Source organism: Xenopus laevis, chromosome 3S (genome assembly GCF_017654675.1).
Source record: "Xenopus laevis strain J_2021 chromosome 3S, Xenopus_laevis_v10.1, whole genome shotgun sequence".
NCBI classification, from domain to species: Eukaryota; Metazoa; Chordata; class Amphibia; order Anura; family Pipidae; genus Xenopus; species Xenopus laevis.
The window spans coordinates 48,336,014-48,362,342 of record NC_054376.1 but is presented as its reverse complement, the minus strand read 5'-3'; the positions used below and the strand labels follow the sequence as shown (position 1 = coordinate 48,362,342).

General features: G+C 39.0%; 1 protein-coding gene across 1 annotated transcript in view; it reads left to right on the top strand.

Moving 5' to 3' along the window:
* LOC108712883 (elongation factor-like GTPase 1) overlaps positions 1 to 24,273 on the top strand; it is a 155,933-nt gene extending 131,660 nt beyond the window's left edge. The window contains 5 exon segments of the mRNA XM_041588274.1: positions 2,362 to 2,509; positions 4,588 to 4,745; positions 4,748 to 5,596; positions 9,332 to 9,516; positions 23,676 to 24,273. Of these exon segments, the coding sequence (XP_041444208.1) occupies positions 2,362 to 2,509; positions 4,588 to 4,745; positions 4,748 to 5,596; positions 9,332 to 9,516; positions 23,676 to 23,864 (1,529 nt within the window). The 3' untranslated portion in view covers positions 23,865 to 24,273.
* Positions 24,274 to 26,329: the final 2,056 nt, after the last annotated feature.

The window sequence follows — 26,329 nt, the reverse complement described above, 5'->3', positions numbered from 1 at the left end:
CTGAACAGAAAAAATCACACTATAAATAATCCCCTTAGACTTTGTAAGACTCACACTAAAGGTTACTAGCAGTTTTCTTACAGGGAGTTAGAGTATAGTGCATGGCATGGTATATTTGACCTTCCTAAAGGTGAAGAATGTTGTGATGGCAGTCCCCTAGTTTGTGGCTCAGACTGCTGAAACACTGACTTCTTCTGTATTGCTGAATCTGTATAAGCCTCTCATTTTAGAGCAGAAAGTAAGGTTTCAATGTAGTGGGTAATGAAAAATAATGATTTGTTTTATGTGACTATTATGGTTGTACATAGCACGATGCAGTAACACTCCCTCAGTAGAGTGGTTGATGGACTGGCCAAAGCTCCATTTTATATACAGATCAGTTATCCAGAAATTCATTATCCAGAAAGCTCTGAATTACGGAAAGGCCAACTCCCATAGATTCCATTTTATCTAAATAATTCAAATTTAAAAAAAAAATTATTTGCTTTTTCTCCGTAATAATAAACAGTAGCTTGTACTTGATCCAAACTAAGATATAAGTAATGCTTATTGGAAGCAAACCAGCCTATTTATTTAATGTTTGTATGATTTTTTAGTAAATAAAGGTATGAAAATCCAAATGATGGAAAGATCCATTTCCGGAATACCCCAGGTCCCGAGCATTTTGCATAACTGATCCCATACCTGTACTCAGCGCCTGAGGCAGCTCCTGCAGTACCGCCCCCCTTGCCTGTCTGGGGTGGGGAGGACGCAACACTAGTGCGGTGAGCACACTAGTAAAGCCGAATTTCCGGTTTAAAAAACGGAAATCCGCCTCTTAAAGGTACCAGAAGCTGCTTTTTGCCGCCCTTGGTAAACTATCTGGCGAGTTTTTCAACTTGCATCATTGGTGGAGCGACCCTGCCTGTACTTAATAAAATGAGGAAACCTGAGTAGGCTTTACTTTCCTCAATAATATTTTAAATACTACATATTCAAGATAAACATTTATGAATATTTATCCCTCCCACTCTTTTATAAGCCCGAATCCTTTTATATGACTATCTCCTTGTCTGTGTTGGCCAGCTTTAATGCTAACACTTGTTCAGCTCCTGTTTCTTTGGCGTTTTTTTTCCGGAGAGACTCCAAATCCACTTCGACTTCAGTTCCCCTTCAAGAGGGAATGCTATTAGTTTCTGGAGTGAAACTAATCCCACGGGTACTTAATACCTGCTAAGTACTATTCACCATGGGCACATTCATGCCAGCTGCTTCTACTTCCAATTACTTGCTGCCTTTCTCTAAATTCTAAACAAGGTTTTTTTTGCACACAATGGAGTGTAAAGAGAGGATGGAAACATATCTGCTCTAAAACAGTTAAAACGAATGACAGCTGAAAATGTAGTCAGTTTAATATCCTGTAGAAGACATGTAAAGAGTATGTGTGCCTTATTAAAAGCCACTTTATTAGGATGTTGTATGGTGATGATGTATGGAAGACACAGGGTGGGATGTAATCCTTCAAGGGATTTTACAGCCCCTCAGTCTGCTCAAGGGCATGTTATATTTTAATCTAATTAAACATGCAATATAAAAAATAATTGACCCAACAGATATACCAAGTGAAACAGGACTGATGTAAGGCAATTGGCCCTGGACAGCCATATTCTGACTGTATCACACCCCTTTCCAAACATAAGCACTGTACAGAGCAAGGGGACACTTTTTAGCAGTACCATGTGACAGTTGGTTGCGGCTGTGGATGGTGGGAGCAGATTTCAGGGGGGGGGCAAGATATGAGATACAAAAAAAAAAAGAAGGGGCACTTATCTACTAATTATTACTAGTCTTTGAATTAAATTGTTCAGAACTGCAAACACAGCTGATTCCCGATAAGGTAGAATTCCAGCATGTATTAAGCAGAAATGAAAGTTCTCTGTCTTGGAATGGTTTGGATTATAAAAGTATTTTTTGTCTGGTGCTTAGTGGATAGAGTAGCATAGCTGGTGAAAAGGACTGGCTGAGTAAAGAGTCAGACAGGTATGTTATCCAGAATGCTCTGGACCTGGGGTTTTCTAGATAAAGGAGCTTTCCATAATTTGGATCTCCATACCTTAAGTCTGCTAGAAAAAAAATGTTTAAACGTTAATTAAACCCAATAAGAATTAATGACATCTTAGCTAGGATCAAGTACAAGGTACTGTTTTATTATTACAGAGAAAATGGAAATATGTTTTAGATGATTTTTAGCCTATTTGATTAAAATGGAGTGTGTGGGAGATGGCCTTTGTGTAAGAGCTTTCTGGATAATGGGGTTTGAGATAATGGAACCCATTCCTGTACTAAATATGAAAAAAAACCTAAAATTGACTTTTCTTCTAGGCGAAATGCCCCAGCTGGTAAAAGGAATGAAGCTTTTAAACCAGGCTGACCCTTGTGTGGAGGTTTTAATACAAGAGACTGGAGAGCATGTGCTGATCACCGCTGGAGAAGTTCACCTACAGCGCTGCTTGGATGATTTAAGAGAGAGGTTAAAAAAATGCATATATATCTGTAATCAGATAGTAGCTGCCCTTAAATGTTTACTGATATATCTGTTTTTGTTTTTCCCTTTGCTAAAACCTATTCGCTACTTGTTTTTCCCTTTGCTAAAACCTATTCGCTACTAACTAGACCTTGAACCCAGATTTAACAGATTAAATATGCTTAGAGTCCCCTGCCATTGCTCACATTCCTTTAAGGCAGACTTCTACTCAAGAATGCACTAGGACTTATGTTTCATTCATGTTCCAGTTGAAAATCAGTGCAGAAAACTGGGCTTCTAGAAAGTGAATTTTTTGTTGGTATATTGGTATTGGTTCCCTTTTTTTCCCTTGTTAAATCAGTAAAAAAAAAAACTAGATAACCCTTACAAAACTTCCCTATACACTAGAACATTGAAACTACCTCTATATATTACCCTTGGTTAGTAACACAGGAAGCTTGAATGCAATGCAATAATGCTAACCATGCACCATTGGTTAGAAAAGTTCAGTGTGTGATTTAAACAATATAGAAATAAGAAAAATACATACTTTTTCAGGCTTAAGCCCCCCTCTGCCTAGCAGGCCACTTAAGCAAGTTTTCAGCGTGCCTGCATATTAAATTACCAAAGCTTAATTCCATTTTGACAACACTTTTCCATTTAACACAGTTGCTTCTGATCATTTCACTGCTATGCATACAAATTGTTAGCACGTGCTACAGAATTGCTTGCTAGCTATTTTAATTTGCTGCGGCAAAATAGATTTGTTACTGTTTTCTTCGAGTTAGCTCAGTCATGGTTTGGAATTCTGTTATGTCTTTGATTAATTGTTTTGTGTAACAACATATGGCATTGTGACTTGCTCTGCTTACACTCAGATTCCCAACACATCTATCTATCTATCTATCTATCTATCTATCTATCTATCTATCTATCTATCTATCTATCTATCTATCGCTATCTACATGTATCCATTCATTCATACATATACTTCTATCAAACAATAAACTGTATTTATGTAAATATATCACCTGTAGTTGCATGATGGCCAAAACACAATGAGGCCCCCCAAAATAATTATCGGATCCTGATTTAAACATTGGCTGTTTCTAACACATCATTAATTAACATCTGATTGAACTTTCATTATCGCTCTGTTTTTTGTGTTTGAACTTCCCTACAAGATAAATTACTGTCACAGGCTTGTAATAAATTAAGTGGACATACTGTAATTTAAAGAAAATGAATGTGCTCCTAAGTTGCCAATAAATACCCTAAATGCAATTTAATCAGATCTGTCTATACACACTCCTGTGCCTTCCTTCGGTACCCTAATTAGCCTAGAATAACTCCAGGAAATATTGAGGATCATCTGTCATGTCTCCTGTTGTGTTTGAATGCAGTTGCATCTACAAAGAAGCCCATCACACTATTTGTTTTTTAGAAAACTTGTCGGGGCATGTTCCAACGTGCAGGTTTTCTTTCCCATTTAGAATTTGGTACATAGAAAGTGCATTAGCTGGTCACTACTAGCAGCTTGAGTATGTTTCACAGCCACATTTGCTATGAGCTGGGCCACTTGAATTGATCTTGGTGAAATGTGATGCAGCACCAAGTGTAACCAAGCTCATCCATCAGTCTGAATCTGAAGTGTCGGGTTCCTTTCCTCAGAGGCATAGCAGGTGTTGGGAATATTTCTTGCAAAGAGGAGATTTGCTCAAATTTCACTCTGTTTTGGTTCTTTAAGAATGCAACTTGAAAGTTAGTCAGACTGACCATCCAGATATTGGCTCAGATGTTTGTTAATTTTGCAATGATTTTGGCTGTTTGCAGAAAGACCTCAATTTACTAATAATGTTTGGGCTTCAGCCCTGCCTTCCATACTCTTATGATTCTGAACTAAAATAAATCATCCCTCTTCTAAAAGTAATAAGGTATGTGCTGCCATTGGGCCTAAATATTTTACATTTAATTATTTTGTCTTGCTAGTACATCTATTTTATTGCTAAACTGGAGTTGAGCTGGGTTGGAACCTCATCACTGAATGTTCTCACACATTTCTTTTCTCTTCTCTGCTTGTTTAGGTTTGCTAAGATTCAGATCAGTTCATCTGCTCCTATAATACCATTTCGAGAAACTATAATAAGACCCCCCAAAGTTGATATGGTGAACGAAGATATTGGAAAGCAACAGAAGGTTGCAGTCATACATCAAGTCAAAGAAGAGCAGAGCAAGTGTCCTGCCCAGCTCAGATTGACCCTGATGGCCTGGTCACATTGACCACACCAAATAAGCTAGCCACACTGAGTGTCAGGGCCATGCCCCTTCCTGAAGAAGTGACACAGCTTCTAGAAAAAAACAGCGATTTAATTCGAACAATGGAGCAGATAAATTTGGCTTTAAATGAAGGTAGCTACAACATTCAGTTTAATGAGTTAGCCATTGAAAGGATAACCACATTCAAAAGTAATCTTCAACAGCATTTGCAAGGAAGAAGGTGGAGGAATGCTGTAGATCAGATATGGTCCTTTGGTCCAAGACGTTATGGGCCAAATATCTTATTGAACAGGATTGAAGGTTATGACAGGCCATCTGTTTGGCAGTGCCTTGATAAAGGTATTAGAGAGGAGAAATATAGGAATTTTGACAACAGCATTGTAAGTGGATTTCAGCTAGCAACCCTTGCAGGTCCCATGTGTGAAGAGCCACTAATGGGCGTGTGTTTTATTGTGGAAAAGCTGGATCTGAGCAGACCTTTGCTTCCTAAAGATAGTGGTAGCCAAGAATCAGAAGCAAATACTGGAACAGAGCCAGAACACAGTGAAAGCGGGACAACTGCATCCTTAATCAATGATGCCTCAAAATCAGCCACTGAGGAAACCGAGTTAATACCTAAAGATGAAAATGGTGGAAGAGCTTTGGAGAAGTCGAGCAAACGAAAAGGTGACTTACTGACAGATTGCTATGGAGCTTTTTCTGGACAACTTATAGCCACTATGAAGGAAGCTTGTCGCTATGCATTCCAGGTTAAACCCCAGAGACTTTTGGCTGCCATGTACACGTGTGAAATTATGGCAAATGCTGAAGTGTTAGGTGAGTAGAGATACTGACTTAACTTTATCACTGACAATATGTCTACAATTTATGTGACTGGGTCTGTCTGTGTAATTCAAAGTGAAAAGGAGAAAATTCACTGGCACAGCATGGGTTATTTCTAGCAGGGAAAACCCTTGCTCATTTATTGAGAATGCAACGTTTCGGGGCATAACCCCTTTGTCAAGCTTGATCAAACTGTCAGCATTCCATATATGTCCAATGTTAAAACAATGCAGTAGTTATGTTATCTAAGGCCCAGCCTGTTTGATCCTACAGGTTTTGTGCTGTTTTGTAACAGATATGGGCGGTGGGGAGTTTCCAATAAGTGGATCAGGTACTCCAGCCTATGCATTATGTTCCAATCTCTAGTTAAGTTATATTCAGTCCCCAGCCTATGCTTGAGAAGCTGTGTGCTGTGTGTGTCTTGGGCCTTGATGCTGGGATAATGAAATATGCAGACAAACTGGGAAAGCTGCTGTTACACTTAAAAAATCCTGTTTTTCCATTAAATCGTAATTGACCAAAAAGAAATATCTTATCTTTTTTTTCAAGTGCAAAAGAAGTCATTCTGTTACATTACAGTCTGGAAAATGCATTTTTCACAGTGAACTTCCAGGCCTAAGGCAAATACTCTTCATCATCCTTTCTTTTAAATTCTTCCTTCTGAAAGCTCAACACTGACAGACCCAACGTTGTCTCTCCAAGGTTCACTTGGTGTACTGCAAACCTCAAAGTGCATGTCATTAAAATTCCCCAACATATTCTTTATCTCGTGTTTTTATAATGCATTCATCGTAAAGAGTAACAAGCTGGAGATAAAGAATGTCTGGCTAGAGTATAAATATCCACAGGCTGCTTAAAAACAATGATTTCATTCTCTTTGAATTTATTTGTTGTGCTTTTGAAGAAAATTCTGCCTTGTAAGAAGCATATTGATGAAATCCATTTAGGACTCTTGCTTAATCTAGTGCTCAAATGAGTGTTTAATTTGCAAAATGTTTATTTACTATGGAGTTGCTGTAACGTTAAGGAGAACTAAAGCTTAACTAAAGAATTAGGCTAGAAATGTTGCACATTATGTTTTGGGCTTCTGTACCAGCCCAAGGCACCAAAGCCCTTTAGCAGTAAAGATCTGTGTCTCAAAGATGCCCCAGTAGCTCTTCATCTCCTTTTCTGCTGATTCACTGCATATGCTCTGTGCTGCTGTCACTTACTGAGCTTTGGGACCAACTCACAATATACAGTACACATAGAAATGTCACAATATAAGGTAGATTAGTAACTAATTACATTTACTACATGGCAGCACAGAAACCAGTGCAATTAGCATCAGTCTTGTAGCATCAGCTTATATTACAGGCCAACCTAATTTTCTGCTTGATAATTTGTGATGACCCCTAAGCTCTCACAACGTCTCGATTTCTGAAGTTGCCTCACAAGAAAACTTTGGGCGACTTCGGAAATCAAAGCGGCGCGAGTGCATTGCCGCAGTCGATTTTTCATTTTAGCAGGCAGAAGGCAGTTCGGGGAGATTGTCGCTCCAAAGAAGAGGCAATTTGTCGCCAGGCGATATAATGTAAATGTACATGTACCTATCAATAAAATATAATCTTTCACAGTGCTGAAAGGGTTAAAGTGAGGTAGAATATGCCTCTCCACAATGTGTCCACTAGAGATATAACATGAGGAACTGGCTTCTGACAAGAAATGGCAGGTACTTACGGCACTGGAAAATCAAATAAATCATTGTTGCACAAATCACTCCGACCTATTGATGTTGGGGATATTTGTAGTATGTGCTTTTGTATGTATCCTTTTTCAGCTTTGAATGGCTGCCCCCACAGCTACCCAGCAGCTTGTTCATATAAACTATAGTAGAGTTGCTGAAGCAAACAAACCAGTTTTACTAGTGCAGGCCAACAGTGCATTATATTTTAATTAAAGGGGAACTATGGCAAAAATGATACTGCTAGCTTGCAGTCTCTTAAATGAACAGTAACACCAACAAATGAAAGGTGAACTATTGCGAATGTAATATAAGCTTCATCATACTGAAATAAGAAACTTTGTAAATACAAACAATTAAATATTCTGCATCGTTTCTAAAATAATCAAGTTTATATTCACTATCCCTCTCTCAGCATCTGTTTTTCTTTATTCTGTCTTCATGCAGCAGTTGGGTGTCAGATAGTTATTGACAGTTAGATCCAATATGTCTTCTATATAGCTTCCTTTCCTAGCAGATGAATTAGAGCTAGGGATGCACCAAATCCAGGATTCAGTTCGGCATTTGGCCAGGATTCTGCCTTTTTCAGCAGGATTTGGATTCGGCCAAATCCTTCTGCCCGGCCAAACCGAATCCGCATATGCAAATTAGGGGCAGAGAGGGAAATCGCGTGACTTTTTGTCACAAAACAAGGAAGTAAAAAATGTTTCCCCCTTCACACCCTCATTTGCATATGCAAATGAGGATGTGATTCGTTATTTGTCCGAATCTTTCGCGAAGGATTCGGGGGTTTAGCCGAATCCAAAATAGTGGAATCGGTGCATGCCCAATCAAATAACTCAAATAACTGATTTCACAACAGTTCTCCTTTCATTTGTTGGTGTTGCTGTTCCTTTAAGAGACTGGAAGCTAGCAGTTCAAGAAAGTAGGTTTTAGGTGGCAACCAGCGCATGAACTTATAGCACCCAATGAGACTTTTCCTTTTCTTTTTGAAGAGCTACGTGATATAAAAGTCTACTGGTTTCTGGGTTTTTTCCTGGGTGAATGCACATGTTTAAATTTGCAGCTGTGTTGGCGAGTCACCGGCCAGGGACATCAGAGAAAGACAGTTGCAAAAAAATTCAGGAAAGTAAAAAGTGGAAATGTTCTGATACGAAAAAACAAGCCTCAATTTCCACTTTAAATACACAGGGCAATTTGACCGCCAGTATTATGTGTCAGAAATCCAGAAACAAATAAAAATGCCCCTGTCCATCATTTCATGGCTAGTGATGTTGTGAGTGGACCCTGGCCACGGCACATGGAGCAGTGACAGAAGGACTTCAGTGCATATATCACTCAAGCCAGTGTTTAGGGAATAAAACACCTCATTTCATATTTTGATTGTATTAAAGGTATGGGACCTTTTATACAGAATGCCCCAGGTCCTGGGCTTTTCCAGATAAGGGATCTTTCCTTCATACCTCAAGTCTACTAAAAAAATCATTTAAACATTAGACCCCAATAGAATTGTTTTGCATCCATTTACGATTTGCTGTAGGATTTATTATATCTTAGTTGGCATCAAGTACAATGTACTGTTTCATTACTACAGAGAAAAATGAAATCATTTTTAAAAATCGGAATTATTGAATTATAATGGAGTTTATGGTAGACCACCTTTCTGTAATTCTGAGCTTTCTTGATAACGGGTTTCCAGATAACAGATCATATACCTGTATTACTATTCTTATTTTTCTCAGCAATAACATTCTGGCGCACTTTACAGACATTATACATCAGGTATATAAACACATATTAAAAGTAAAACAACAAACAGCAGGATAATAAACTGCAAGGTTTAGTCGTTTTGTGCTTTAGGGGCTAATGCAGGCGGGTGGTATATCTCTTGTCTTGTTTTTAATTGTTTTTTTTAGTTAAAACATTCCAAAATCCAAGTCATTGTGACTGAATGAATTAAGCTGGCATCGGCATTTATGTTGTTTATTTTTCTGAACTTTTCACAGGTCGAGTTTATGGTGTCCTGTCAAAAAGAGAAGGCCGTGTTCTGTTGGAAGAGATGAAAGAAGGAACAGACATGTTCATTATAAAGGCAGTGCTGCCGGTGGCTGAAAGCTTTGGCTTTGCTGATGAAATAAGAAAGAGAACAAGTGGCCTGGCCAGCCCACAGCTGGTGTTCAGCCACTGGGAGGTAATGTTTAGAAAAGATTGTTATTAGTGTTAAATATCCTAGACTTAAGATTCCATGGGGTTGCTGTGCCCCATCTGAGATAAGAACATACCCCTGATTTAGGTTGTTTCCCCCTCTTTGTTAGAGGTGCATAACTAAAGAGCCTACTTTATCAAGGGGGGAACAGTGCAAAAAAAAAAAAGTGCAAAGCCAGGGGTGCTACTGCCATGAGGTGAGTTGAGAAACTTACCTCAGGTGGCATCAACCCTTAAGTTAGCACAATTGGCCAAAAGCCACTCCTTGTAACTTATAGAGCCAAAATTCAGATTTTTCAAGAGATAATGTGCTCTTTGCACTATTGATGAGGCCACTAGGGTTGCCACCTGGGCAGTAAAAATTATGGTTGATCCCAATGTTATTACCGTAATAGGGAAAAAACAAAAATATATAAGAAGGCCGGTATTTTTCTCCAGAAAAGGTGGAAACCCTAGTTGCCACCCTCATCCACTCCAACACAAAAAAATGAAAGCATGGGGGGCGATTTCAACTTGGCTGCTCCAGGGCAACACAGCGGCTGAAATTCCTGGGGGACCATGAACGATCATTTTGTTCTTTCTATTGCTCAGCCGCCAATACTTTTATCCTGACAAACACATTGCTTTTTGCACATAGCGGTTGTGTCCATTTTAGAACTTAGACATAAGTATGTTCCTGCTTTTCTCATGTTTGTTTTATATATTAAGGGCAGTGGCACACGGGAAGATTTGTCTCCCCCGATTTTTTAGACATGGCTGCCGGCAACATGTCTCCTGAAAATGCCTCTCCATTGCCGTAAATTGGAATCGCTGGAGCTATGTCCAACTGATCGCTAAATTGCCTGAAGTTTCCTCTGGAGACAATTTAGCGATCAGTTGGGCATACCACCAGCAATGGAAAGGCATTTTCTTGTGCCACTGCCTTAAAATGGGCATCATCAGTTTGGGCAAGACATTAAATATATTTTCAATGGCACGTGACATTTCCTTGATTAAATAGTTCCTATTGTATTTGCCATGCAGCATCTTACAATGTGTTTGGCTGAGACTGGTATTAAAAGTTTTGCATTATTAAATGGAACAATCCTTTGAACTGCAACATTTAGTCACCATTCCTCCTGAGTAATGGTTGTCATATTACATTCCTGGGTGAGGAATTGTCTACAGCCTTCAGTGGATCAGCGCTACGTGATGTTACACAGCACATTCTTTAAAAATGTTCATTGGATTTAGAGTTCCCTGTCCTTTTCTTATAGTCTACACTGCTGGTCCTGACACTTGAAATAATCCAGCTGATACACAGACCGATGGAGGAGCATGTAAGGCAATGTAGGTTAGTCAGAACCAGTAGTGCAAAACAGGACAAACAGATTTAATTTATAGTATAATAAATAGTTGTTTAGAAATATATTCTCCTCAAGAAAAGCAATATGGCAGCTCCTACCTAGTCAGATTCTAAAATAATGGGATTCTACCCATTATTGGTTAAGCAGCCAGTTGTTGGGGAATTAATCCACAGAAAATTCTACTTAAATTGTGTTTTTCATTTTGGCTCAAGAAAGTGCCCCTTCCATGTATGTAAAGGGTTTAGTTTTAAATTCAAGTGAATACCTTTTTTATATCTAGTTTTCTCCCCTGGGAAACTTGCCAGCTGCATGGCAGGAGAGACCCGTCTCAGATTTGGGAGACTCCTTCTTGATTTATGGGGTTGCTCTGCCCTGCTCTTTGCTCCATATCTTTCCACTTGACAAAGATTTACTGCTCCATATGGAGTGGGTTTGCCATCAAGTACTCAGCTGAGGAGGTTTTCTTAAATAAATATACACTTTCCCCAGAATGTCCTGCATTTTGCACCCTCCCTTTTCTTATAAATATATAATCCACAGGTTTGTTATTACCCTTTATTTTTAAACTTTATCAATGGGCTCTTCTCTGCAATTGGTTCTGATTTTCAGATATTGAATTCTTCCTAACAGTTACAGCTTCAAATGCTCTTTTTAGGCAAATGTAGAAATGTATATATTTAAATAAATGCGTTCTTGTTTCGCTACCTGGATACTACCCTATACAGGTAGGGGATCTCTATTCCAGAATGCTTTGGGACCTGGGATGTTTTGAATATGGGGTTTTACCATAATTTCAATCGCTATTCCTTAAAGGAGAAACAAACCCTTTGCAAAAAAAAACACCCCACGTAGACCCCTCCCCCCAGCCTAGCTGCCCCCCCAGGGAAATGCCCCTAAATTTTTAGGTACCCGCGGTGCAGAGTCAAAGCATCGGAGTTCACCGCAGCCATCTTCTGGGTCTTGGTAAGCTGAGACGGAGACCGGCAAAGTGGCGCAATTGGAGCAATTTACTGGTTTGCGAAAACTGCGCATGCGCCGATATGAACAGAAATTGCCAAATCACTGGAAGAAGACCCGGAAGATGGCTGCGGTGAACTCCGATGATGTGACTTTGCACCAAGGGGTAAGTAAAAAGTTAGGGCCATTTTCCCGGGGGGAGGGGCAGCTAGGCTGGGGGGTCTACGTGGGGTGGGGGGTAGGGGTTTGTTTCTCCTTTAAAGGGGAACTCTGGCTTCGAAACCAAAATATGATAAAGAGGCCCACCTAACACAGAAACCCCTAATATATCCATAACAGTTAACAGTTTCTTCAAAAAGTATGAATAAATGCCATTTTCTATGCTGAAATCCAGCTGGTTAACAGTTCTTCTCTTTCTACATCATTTGAAATCCTGGCATGGGAGGAGGGGCTAAACACTGATGTTACAAATTGTAACAACTTCTCCACAGCTCACAGACAACATGCAGGAACTACATAACCCACAATGCATTGCACTGAGATGTTCTGTTCCTTATTGAAATCATGTGTGCAGGGAATTGTGGGGTTTGGAGGATACAGGCTGTGACAAGATGGCTGCTGATGCAGTAGTCAGCCAGCTCAGCAAAGTAGTCAGACAGATCAGCAGGAGAGCAGGGGGCTAGGCTTAGGGAACTGTCAGAAACCATTACAAATCATGAAACTTCTGCAAATTTAATTGATGTATATTGCAAAGTTGCTTGAAATTATATTTTCTTTCCAAAAAGCTTCAGTTATGTTTGTGTAGAGTTCCCCTTTGTCTACTAAAAAAATGTAAACATTAAATAAACCAATAGGATTGTTTTGCTACAATATGGATTCATGCAGCTTAGTTAAGATAAAGTACAAGGTACTGGTTTATTATTACAGAGATAAAGGATTTTTTTTTTAAATTAGAATTATTTGGTTAACCTTTCTGCATAAATGGTTTCAGGATAAGGGATGCCATATCTGTATAGGGTTCTTGAGCACTTACCCTCTATCCATGTACCAATCAATGTGGGTCGCAGAGCATCCCCTACTTTCTGTACAGTCACATTCTCTCTCTCCCTCAATCAAATGGAAGCAGTTTTAAACAAAATATTGTGAAAATGATAAGGAATTTCCCAAAATGTCTCCTTGTTTATATATATGAATATATATATATTCCTGTCTTGTACCTCATTCTTGTGAGCAAACAGGCACTACAAGCCCTGTCATTGAAGGTGTTGTTATTGTAATAGGCAGTGATTGCACATGCTCTTCAAACCGATGCAAAATGTCAAATACATTAACAAATTTAACAGCCTCTTTACCCAGAAGTACATTTAGTGCGTGTGATCTTATACTGCCGCCACATTGTGTCGTTTGTCCTATCCCAGTTGTAGTCCCTAAAGCCATTTTATTAAACACTTGAGCGTATCCTCTAAATCACTCTTTCTGACAATATTTTGGCTGGTCTTTGAATAGGGTTACAGAAATCTCTTTAACCCCACAGACAAGCTGAGAAACGTTGTGTTTGAAATTCAGAGTTTCAAAACCCAATGGATCAAAAAGCAGTGTCAGATAGACAAATGGAGGCTATATATAGACAGGAGTTCTCAAACCATGGGGTTTGTTTGCCCTGAGGGCCTGGAGTAGTGGCATGGGGCACAGACCGAAGGCCGTTTAGGATGAGATTTGGGGGGGATAATTATTTGCTGTGTGAAGTAAAGACATTCACCTTTAAGGTCCATTAGGGAGATTTTTGGTTAAAATATTTGCTAGTATTCTTGGAGCTATGGTTTAATAACTAATACACCAATATATTTCTATAACTGCAGCCTTGGTATGAACTAAGGGGCCTGACCAGTGACTGGACTTCCTAGGGAGACTTGAATTGAAAATGTCTGACAGACACCGCTATAGGTTGTCCTTTACTGCTAGAGACAATACAAGACACATTTGCTCTTTCAAAGAAACAGGTTGGGTTCTCTGCTATACAAACATGTCCTTAGAAGAAGCAGCACAGGCCCAGAAAGGAACATTACAATTAGACACTGTCTTTGAGACCCTCCTCAAAGATCTCAAAATGGCAAATGTCATTGGGGGAAAAAAAATTTAATTGCTCTAAAATACAGCTCAGAAAACAAATGGGGTAATTATGCAATTACACACTGAAATTAACTTTTATCAAACAACACACAGTCATCCTGGGAGTTTTTTCCTCTTCCTGGAAAAAAATACACAAGTATTCTCAGTCTGATAATAAACAGAGTTGGTTTGGAGCTTTCTTCATTTCCACCACTCCATACCGAAAGGTTTTGGTTGGGCGGCTAACATTTTGGCAGCCCCAGTGAATCTAAATTTCCTTGTCCTTCAAATAGAAAACACACCCTGCTTATCTCATGAAAATTGGATTCATATGCGATTTCCATATTCAGAGAGATGAATGGGCATGTGATCACCATTGTAGATGACTAAGCAAGAGGATGCAACTCCATTTTACCCTTAAGGATAGGATCACTTATCTTGAACAGACCATATAAAAACATACAGTAGTTTCACACTTTAATCAAATTTAAAAGTGAAAAAAAAAAACAGTTTCACCAAATCAAACGAATGGACTTTCAAATGAAAATATGGCTGAAAACTTGAAGGTCAGGAAATTATGTTTTGTGGGCAAAGTCCCAGGGGTTTACAAAATGCCTTTCCTTCTTACTGCCACCCAGTTTGCTGGAGATAGGTTCACACTTTCTTGATTCAATTGTATTCTAACTTACATCTTTACTCATTAAGGTAGTGATCTGTGGGCTGTTGGGAATAAAGTGATGACACAAGTATTGAAGGGAGGGCTCCCTGTTGTGACTGATACCACGCTACGAAATATGTTGGCGCTATATAAATACATGTTAATAATAATAATCTACAAAGCCTTAAGTCATTCAAGTGGTCCCAGAGTCGGTTATCCCATTAAATATATATTTTATATAGTGCCCACAGGCTTCCTAGGGAGGCTTGAATTGAAAACGTCTGACATCCACCGCTATAGGCTGTCCTTTCCTGCTAGAGACACATTTGCTCTTTCCAAGAAACAGGTTGGGTTCTCTTATATGCAAAGCATGTCCGTAAAAGATGCAGCACAGGCCCAGAAAGGAGCATTACAATTAGACACTGTCTTTGAGACCCTCCTCAAAGATCTCAAAATGGCAAATGTCATTGGGGAAATTTAATTGCTCTAAAAATACAGCTCAGAAAACAGATGGGGTAATTATGCAATTACACACTGAAATTAACTTTTATCAAACAACACACAGTCCTGGGAGTTTTTTTTTCTTCCTGGGGAAAAAAAACACACAAGTATTCTTAGTTTGATATTAAACAGAGTTGGTTTGGAGCTTTCTTCATTTCCACCACTCCATACCCAAAGGTTTTGGGTGATCGTAAATAATCTTTCATGTTATTTACCTTTGAAAATATTTAAAGTACCAGGGGCCTGTCAGGGTTTGATGGGGTAACCATTATAAGTCTGTAGAGAATATAGTCGCCTGTTTCCTTTCCTTAGGCTAGTGGTAGGGAATAGCACATATGTTGTTTTGAAAGCTGAGTATTTTTCTTAGAAAATATAGTGTTATAGCTCCAAAATTGTTGAGGCAGAATTACTAGCACCTCAGTGTATGATTTCTTGAGTCTAACTCCAACCAAACTCTTCCTTGAGTTTGTATTATTGTGGCACAAGTGAGCATCTAATCACAAATCCACATTGCTAAGACCTCATTTGCACTGCAGAGTGTTCAGATTGAATGTACTTATTCTTATTGGTAAAATTAGTTGTATCTTTTGCTGAAGTTTAGCTTTTTTATGAATATTTAAGGATAAGGAAACCCTGATTCACTGGGGTGCTAAAATGTTAGCAATCCCAAGTGAAAAGAGTCACAAACGTTTTGCTTAAAAAATACACCAGTCTTAGTCTCAGTAAAAAAACAAAGTGATTCATTGGTGGGCAGCTAACATTTTGGCAGCCCCCAGTGAATCTAAATTTCTTTGTCCTTCAAATAGAAAACACACCCTGCTTATCTCATGAAAATTGGATTCATATGCGATCTCCATATTCACAGAGGTGAATGGGCATGTGATCACCATTTTAGATGACTAAGCAAGAGGATACAACTCCATTTTATCCTTGGGGATAGGATCACTTATCATAAACAGACCTAATAAATACAGTAGTTTCACACTTTAATCTAATTTAAAAGTGAACAAACCCAGTCTGACTAAATCAAACAAATGGACTTTCAAATAAAAATATGTCTGAAAACTTGAAGGTCAGGAAATTGTGTTTTGTGGGCAAAGTCCCAGGGGTTTAAAAATGCCTTTCTTTCTTCCTGCCACTCACTTATACAGTTTGCTGGAGATAGGTGCACACTTTCTTAATTCAATTGTATTCTAACTTGAACACTTTTATGTCTTTACTCATTAAGGTAGTGATCTGTGGACTGTTTAGAATAAAGTGATGACACAAGCATTGAAAGGAGAGATACGTGTTGTGATTGATACAGCGCTATGGAATATGTTGGCGCTATATAAATACATGTTAATAATAATAATCTACAAAGTCTTGAGTTATTCAAGTTGTCCCAGAATCTGTTATCCCATTAAATACAGTGTTATGTTTTATATAGTGCCTACAGACTATAATTCACATGATAACATATCCATATACTTGAACCAACTACTGCTAGATTGGCAGGAGCTCGTGCCAGATCCTGTTATTCATAAAAACCCCAAGGAACTTTCCCTATAAAATGACACTACTACTATTTTATGATGCATTTTAAACAATTTCTTCACATGAGATGGTACTAGCAGGAAAGATTGGTATTTTTTTCATTCCAGCTAACCGTCTTATAGAATCAGCACAATTCCCCGGTTCTGTAGGCCACCCAGTATCTCCTGCCATAAAGCAGCTGTTACTAGACCATAGTTACATAGTTAAATCAGGTTGAAAAAAGACAAAGTCCATCAAGTCCAACTCTTCCAATGAAAACCCAGCATCCATACAAACACACCCTCCCTACTTTCGCACAAATTATATATACCCATATCTATACTAACTATAGAGCTTAGTATCAAAAATAGCCTTTGATATTCTGTCTGTCCAAAAAATCATCCAAGCCATTCTTAAAACTGCACTGCACTCTCCAGGTGAGGCCTTACCAGGGACCTATAAAGAGGCATAATTATGTTTTCATCCCTTGAGTTAATGCCCTTTTTTATGCAAGACAGAACTTTATTTGCTTTAGTAGCCACAGAATGACACTGCCCAGAATTAGACAACTTGTTATCTACAAAAAAACCCTAGATCCTTCTCATTTAAGTGCATAACCTTGCATTTATCAACATTGAACCTCATTTTCCAGTCTGCTGCCCAGTTTTCCAGTTTAGACAAATCACTCTGCAAAGTGGCAGCATCCTGCATGGAACCTATAGTTCTGCACAATTTAGTATCATCTACAAAATAGAAACAGTACTTTCAATGCCCACTTCCAGGTCATTAATAAACAAGTTGAAAAGCAAGGGACCTAGTACAGAGCCCTGCGGTACTCCACTAACAACACTGGTCCAATTAGAAATGTTCCATTTACCACCACTCTTTGTAGTCTATCTTTTAGCCAGTTCTCTATCCAGGTACAAATTCTATGTTCCAGGCCAACATTCCTTCGTTTAACCAGTAACCTTCTATGTGGCACTGTATCAAATGCTTTAGCAAAGTCTAAGTAAATCACATCCACTGCCATCCCAGAATCGAGGTCCCTGCCTTCTCATAAAAAGAAATTAAGTTAGTCTGGCAAGATCTATCACACATAAAACAATGCAAGCATACACTCATAGTATTATGATTTGCTATAAAGTCCAGTATCTTACCCTTTAATAACCCTTCAAAAAGCTTTTCCTAGACCAGACATATAACTGTTTATATCCTGCCGACACTGTGTGCAAAACATATACCCATGGAGCAGAATGGCCTGGTCCTAGTAAATGGTTAAGGGAAAGGGTAGTATCTGGGGAATGTTTGCAGTAGCTTTTAGCAACTGCTACGATAACTATGATTGGGCTATATCATGTCTCAACAGCAGATGCAGTGTGACATATTTCCCATTGGAGGATCCTGGTGTTTTCACTCAGCAGACTAGAATCTGGATAGTTGTTTACTTACTATTAAGATTCACTCCATCTGTCCTGCACTTAATGGTAACTGTCTGTCCACCAGAGATTGCAGGATTCCTTGCCAAGTTCCTTATTTAGTCCTGGGTAATTTGTCATGTTATGCTTTATTTTGTACCCCTGTGTTTGAACACTCCGATAAGTAAGAAAGCTATTCTCATCAATCAGACCCACTTAAGGGAGGGGGTGATCATGGATTGTAAGATTTAGCTTTGTTGTAGCCACTGGACCTTTTTGCTAGTTCTCATGTAAGCAAAATGTAGTAAGCAAAAATTAATGGATCCAGGCTGTGGTAATGCTTTCTATGTATCAAAATAATTTTTATATTATAGAATATGATTCCCTATCTTTGCATATCCTTATCACCCAGTTAAAAAGTATGAGCTGCCTTAAAATCCACGATTACAGGCTCCTTGTGTTGCTAACGTGGCTAATAGCCTGAATTAGCACATAATTTCATAGTCCCATTCAAAATAAATAAATTGGGTTACTAGCATTAATTTACTACTCAAAGAATTAATAAATAAATGTCTTGAAAACAAGCCAAAACTTATACCATATTTTTTTATTTTTTAATTAAGTAAATCACAGTCTGGACTGTCCTAAAGTTCTCATCAATAGTTTTAGATTTTGGGTTCTGCTTATGATTTTGGTTGTCTCTTCTGCAAATCTACAACATTCCCTATGATATTTCCTACCCAACTAGCTTCATTCATAAATTACAACCAGAAACCTGGGAAAGCTTTCCCATCCAAACAGGCACAAAACACAGGCCCTCCCTGTCTAAAGAAACAAAGCAGCAAAAAGGATAAACTTGCCAAATTTAAACATAAATGGGATGAGAAATGGGATGAGAAATGGAAGGGGAAAACAGGGCACAAGGTGATGGGTAAATTGAATAAAGCTGGGAGTATACTAAAAGATCTGCTCATTTGGTGACCTTGAGGTGGGCGATATCGGGCTCATGCCTTGGACCAAATGAACAGATCACCAGGGCTGGATATGTGGAAAGGCCACTAAGGCTGGGGCCTAGGGCAGCAGGATTTTAGGGGGTGGTATGCAGCCCAACCACACCTGCATTGGTTCAGAAGCACTGGGGATGCACAGGCGATATGATCGTTTTTCAAACTTCCCATGCCTGAATCCCCATTGCTCCGAAAATTTGCGCAAATAAAGGGGAGGGGACGGGCCAACAAACGACAGCAGGCCTCGGGGCACCCGCTATGTAAATTCAGCCCTGCAGACAGTGACTGGAATGTAGGTCATCAATAAACCTATACAGCTTATGATTGATATCTGGAAGATCTTAGGCCAGTGATTGGTCAGGAGGGCCTTTTGGAGTGCCCCATATACGGGCAGATAACCTGCTGACTCAGACTGAACGAGCTGTGTATGGTCATCTTAAGATGAACATTATATTGAGTGTCCAAGGAAATGCAAAAATCTAAAGGGAAAAGAAAATCAGCGTATGTAATGTTGTCTGGGATGCCATTGTTTTATTTGTTTTACATTTATTGTAAACATGGTATATTTTCTGTGCCATGTTCCATCCTTATTGGAAAAAACTTCAAGGGATTTTGAGGCCCCTCATACTTTTTACAAAGAACCATCCCTTCTCTGCTATTGTTCCTGAAGATTCTTTAATTATCCATAAGGCTATGAGCGAGTAAGTGATCATAAGGGGGCAGCAGATATGAGTATTTTAGAGCTGATAATGTTATGGGTGCTTTGATGCATTATGGGACCTTTGTTAACCGGGATAATGCAGCTAGTGTGCTGTAATTTTATGAAAAAGTAGGAACATGCGGTGAGCCTTCTAATCATTCAATAAAATAATCTGAAGCAGGGCATTCATCATTATTGTTAGTACAAATAAAAGCCAAGGATTTATAGCAAACACTCCCATTGTGTTTTTGGCAGTTACTGTCTTTTGATGGTGGGTCTGAAAGGGGTATGGGTATTTCTATAAACTTTGTGGAAAGTGATTGCATTGACATATTTGATCAGCCTTGCACCAGTATAGGAATTTGAAGCTCCAGCCAATAATAACCATTAGTTTGGGGCAGTTCAGAATTATGCTGGAAATCAGCATTGCTATTAAGAACTGCACTTTTGTTTGAGCCTCCCCCATAGCATTGACTCATAGAACAGGGTGATGGTAGAAAGCTGGTAGGGAATTCATAAATGAAGATGCTAACTGCATTATTTTCTAATTGCGCTTTCCAATGTATTATTCTTAGGGACAGATTTGTCAAAATGTGAAACTAGAGCTCACCACAGAAAAACTCACCCACTTTTGTTTCATTCCTGTGGGAATTTTAGAATCAGATTTAGGCCATGGGCAGATGGAGCTGAATTGGTTTCTCTCAGCCTCTATATGTTTTTTCACCCATTGATAAAAGGAATTTTAAAAATCCAATTGGAATGAATAGACAGTGGGTGAGTTTTTCTGTGGTGAACTCTATGCTCACATTTTGATAAATCTGTCATCAAAATTTATTTTATTTCTTAAAGGAAAAGCAAGTGTTCCTTCTATGTCCCATCCTCTTGAGGCAAGCATACAACACATTTTCTTACGTACACACAGGTTTTTTAGGTGTACATGGCAAATATACTGTTTGTTTTGATTATTCTACTGCAATTCTTTAGGGAACCTTCAAAGATGAGTCTACTAAATTGGTACAAACGGATCACTAAAAAGGGATTGGTACTGCCTCTCACAACCATTACATGTCTACACTAACTATATGCCTGCCATTGCCTCTATTCTCACCGATCCCTTTTTGCTGCTGTCTTTTCTACATGTGGATGGTACTGCCACTCCGTTTTCCTCTATATACAGCCCTGGCACACTTTTAAAAGTGGGTGCACAGAGAAGTGGGTGAATCAGAAATCAGAAGTAGGGTACAAAATGGTGTGATTTCATAAAACAATTCTTTGGTGCACCCCAATTCTTGTGAATACTGGACTCAAAATGTGTGTGTGCACATAGCTTTGATGGGACATTGTTTCTACTACGTCTTTGCTAACATATAAAAGTACTGTTACTCCCTAGCTAATTTGGTACAATGCTGTGTTTTTAGACTAGAAATACATCTGTAGAGCCGGTCAGTTTCACAAAACCAGGGATATTTCCAGGGACAACCATTTTCTGTGGCAAACAATAAAGCGATTACTCACAAGATAGATTGTCAAGCAAAAAAGTTTTTAAAAAACCATTGGCACTGCACAAAATGTTGCTGTCCTCGACTGATCCCCAACCAGTGGCTTGCAAACAACCCATTGGATGTTTCTCCCAGTGGCCTTAAAGCAGGTGCTTACTTTAAATTCCTGGCTTGGAGGCAAGTAGTTTTGGTTGCATAAAAACCAACAGTACTGCCAAACAGAGCCTCCTGTATGCTGCCAGTCCATGTAGGAGCTACCAAATATTTGGCACACCTAGGAACTTTTTCATGCTTTTGTCACTACCCAAATCTTTTTACATTTGAATGTGGCTCACAGGTATAAAAAGTTGGGGACCCCTGGTGTTGAATTTCCTGCTCCTACCCCTCTAGTAGAAGAGCACAGGTTCAAGCAGGATTAAACTGCAAATATTACGTGTCACGAGACACGTTAACTTAATTAACTAATATTTGCCGTTTAATCCTGCCTCTCACTTTTCTGCAATTTATGTTACCAAAAGACCCAGAACTTACTGGGAGCATCACATCTGTCTTGTACTAACTTAAATTACCCAGGCATAATTACTGTACAAATGAAAAAAAAAAAAACACTTTCAATATGAGCTAGCCAGTGAGAGTTTTTCAGCCTAACAATGCATTGCTGACTCTTGAAATAGAGTTGGACTTTATTGGTGTCTCAGCACATTTGGAACCCAGAAGTAACACATTCCATGGCATGGAGAACTTAGGCTTGAGTGTAGAATGCTACAGCTTAGCCTGTTATTTCTATAAACCACTGAATTACATAATATAAAACATAACAATATAACACACTGTAACTTTCCTTGGCATGTGCCAGTGTCGGAGGAGTGAGAGAATAAATTCAGTGCATTTGTGAGCATGTTACATTAAACCCTCTTCTGCAAGTAGCCAATCAGCATTTATTAGCAATCTCACTAGCATTTCACAGAGTATGAAAGCGCACCGCCATGGGACGTTCTTCGGTAATGAGTAGATGTGCTCGCGTGGAAGCATTACATTACAATAGCAGTTGCAAAGGGAAAAGAAAGGGATTAGTTTTGTTTTCACCATCTGCTGCGTGGCTGACACACTTGAAAGGGATGTCGGAATTGTTTGTATTTAATTATAACATTTTAAAATCCATAAATTCTTTGTGGGAAGCAAATGTGTCTTTGCACCTCCGGTCTTATTATCTGATGAAAAAAAAAAACTGTTTCAGAGAAACTGGGCAATCATTTAATTCATTTTTCTTTTGTTTCTGCCCCTGTGAGAGCGAGAGAGAAGGGTTAGAGACCAGCGTCGGTAATACTGAGTTGCATTTGAACAGCTGAAAGGCAGCAGGTCAGACAGCCGTGATACACATAGATAAAGGCATTCATTATAAATGTGCTCTTAATGGTGATGTCCTGTCTATGGTGCATAACCCATTAACCGGCATGAATATGTTATAAAGCAAAGTACGGTTACTTATTGTGTCTCTCAGATAGCAGCAGCTGTGTGGCCTTGTCATTATTGCCCCCGTCTTTCAGCAATTTCCACAAGTTATTTTCTTAACACAGAATGGTTTGCATTGCTTGCACGTATCAATGCTACCTACAGATTACAATGAGGCAGCACAAGTGAGTTATTCATTCTTTGTTTTTCTTTCCTAGCACTATATGCAATGCGGCTATTGGGTATAGTAGGCAGGCAATATAGCTGCACCACTGTGTAAATCTGTGGTGTAAAGAAGTAGTGATGGTTTCGCTGAATTTTGAGTTTGTTCGTTTTTTGGAGGGGGGTCCAAAAACCACAGGGCCATTCTTGCTTCCAGCTGGTTATCTCTACTATTAACTTGGCAAAAATAAAAAACTGCAAATTCAAATCACATATGTCAGTGAAATCCAGTAACCTAACTGTCCTCTTCCGGTAAATGGGGTAAAGAAAATGCGTGCTGGTGCAGTATGCAATCACACCCGCTGCTCCCCCCGGTAGCTATGGCCACTGTTGATATCTTTAAGTATGGAAAGGCATTTGCAGATTATTTCCCTGTACATTCAAACCTGCCACCTATTATGTGACCTAGGAGCAACTCCCATATACACTATTTAGACTTTTTTTAGAAGTCAAGGAAAGATATATTCACTAACCAGTGAGTATAATCACTTGGTACTCTAGGCTGGTTATTCTGTTTGCTAAAATCTTCCTTGGCCAGTGGTACTTCAGTGCAACCACCACCTCCCAGTGCCTTCTCTGTTAATGGTTTTATAATTTCTAAATGTCATTGTTATCAAAAGTAGTATTTGTTTTCTTCCTTTCTGCACTGCTGGTTCTGACTTTCAAGCAATGTAGCAGAAGCCATGTAACCTCCAGCCAAGACTCCAGTTCCCACGAAACTGATTTTCTGGTTCTCCTCTGTTTATCAAATGTTTCTCTCATAGGTGATTTCTAGTGATCCATTCTGGGTGCCGACCACAGAGGAAGAATACTTGCACTTTGGAGAAAAGGCAGACTCTGAAAACCAAACCCGAAAATACATGAACTCTGTGAGGAAAAGGAAAGGACTTTATGTAGAAGAAAAGATTGTGGAACATGCTGAGAAACAAAGGACTCTTGGCAAGAACAAGTAACTATTTTAGAATACATGGGACCCAGGCCTGGGCTGGCAATCTGTGGGTTCTGGCAACTGCCAGAGGGGCTGCTGTAAGATGCCATAGAAAGTGACTATTAAGTGGGCTGATTGGGCCTCTATGTAGTAGGAATGGCAGGGCCTATTTTGATTCCCAGTCCAGTACTGATTGGACCTGTAGAATACCATTCTTCCACACCTTAGTTTCTTATAATTAAGACCTGTTCCCTTATATCTCATAGTCCAGCAAATCTGAGTTTTTAATAAATCTGTTTGGTCATTGAGTTCTAGCCATTCCTCATTGCCAGCCCCTGTTCTACGTACATATGTGGCTTTTTCCAGCCCAATTTTGGATTTTGAATACACTATGGATTTTACTGCTTAATAAAGCTATTAAAAAAAATACTGTACAATATTGTTGCATTGTCCATTAAGTTTCATTTGAGTCTCTGGCTGTTACCTGAGCAGAAGCAATATGGCAGGTCCTACACCTACAAACATTCAGGTCTATTTTTACTTTTTATAGAATAGCTTATGAACATACGGTATAGGTGTTTTATATTGTGTACACAGCCATGCCTGCCCTAAACATCTCTAGGAGAGATCTTAAAGGGATTCCGTCATGATTTTTATGGGGTAGTTTCTATTTCTAAATTACACTGTTTACATTGCAAATAATTCACTCTACAATATAAAATTTCATTCCTGAACCAGCAAGTGTATTTTTTTAGTTGTAATTTTGGTGTGTAGGCGCCATCTCAGGTTATTTTGCCTGGTCATGTGCTTTCAGAAAGAGCCAGTTCTGCACTATGGAACTGCTTTCTGACAGGCTGTTGTTTCTCCTACTCAATGTAACTGAATGTGTCTCAGTGGGACCTGGATTTTAGTATTGAGTGCTGTTCTTAAGGTGGCCATAGACGTAACAATTACGATCTTTCTTGGAAAAGATCTTTCCAGGAAAGATCATTCGTTTCAATACACACGCATTAGAATTAGCCATTCTATAACATACTAAAACTTAACTTGAATGTGAACCACCCCTTTAAGCTTTATATTCTTCTCTTGCTTATTTTGAAAAGCTATAGGTTTGTCCCACTTATGAAGACAATGGGTGTCTCACACTTCCTACTCAAACTGTGAATAACACTTATTGTTTATTGTCATTTATCTGTATTGTACTATGGCATATATATGGCAGTATGCTCTGTTAAAGTAGGCATTAAATACCAGAAATATAATCTAAAGGAAGATCATCTCCAGCATTAGGTTCCAGGGGTATTCCAGACTGAGCTGTCATAGGTATCCCCATATGCTGTGTGATAATATCTTCCTGAGCTTTGAGGAATGGCTGCCATGGCCTACTGAACTGCCCATTTGCTTGTACAGGTATAGGACCTGTCATCCAGAATGCTCAGGACCTGGGGTTTTCCGGATAATGGATCCTTCCATAATTTGGATCTTCTTACCTTAAATCTACTTAAAAATCATGTAAACATTAAATAAACCCAATGGGCTGGTTTTGCTTCCAGTAAGGATTAAATAAATCTTAGTTGGGATCAAGTACAAGCTACTGTTTTATTATTATAAAGAAAAAGGAAATCATTTTTAAAGAGTTGATTATAGTAGAGTCTATGGGAGACGGCCTTTCCGTAATTCAGAACTGGATAATGGGTTTCCGCATAACAGAACCCATACCTGTACCAGGGCAATTCCTCCTTCTTGTATGAGAGCAGATAATGACATGATTTTCAAAGATGGATTATTATTTTAAGTTGTCTTTGCAAACCTGCCAACATCATGGGCAAGTATTAGGTGATGTTTATGGGAGCAAATGCAATTTTGTCAGTTATTTTCCCAAGGGTTCCACAGAGACCCAAGCATAGTGCTTCATATACTATCTGTTTTAGTTGTTTATAGGAACATGTGCCTCTCTCTGTAGTCCTATCCCTGTTACTGCTCTTAGCCAAGGTCACGCATACAAAATAGAAGAGGGTTAACAAGAGCAGAGGAACCTTAAATTGCAGTGATAGTGCGTTGGCTATCACATAGCACACAGGCCAGGTATTGTGGGATGTGCTGAACACAGAGTTTCTTGTGGATTAGAGCAATGAACAGCTGCATTGTCTGTTGATTACAGAGGGCACAGATCCCTTGAAATTGTTTGGATAGTTTGTTTGGGAGATTGTGGTTTCAACAGATGCTGGGTTTTTTTTTTCTCTTTTTCGTCTGCTGGTGCTTTGCTTTTCTGTGCTGCTTTCATTTCTCGGGGAAGATGAACTTTAACCTTCTGTCTAATTCTTTGCAGATTTTTTATTTTTTTTTGAAAAACTCTTGCATTATGGCCGCTCAGAGTTACCATAATGATGTTCAGACAAAAGCTGAGAATCAATAGGATTTGCCATTACATCTGGAGAAAGCCAACAGCGCATACATAAAGTGACCTCTGACTCCGTGAGTGTGTAACAC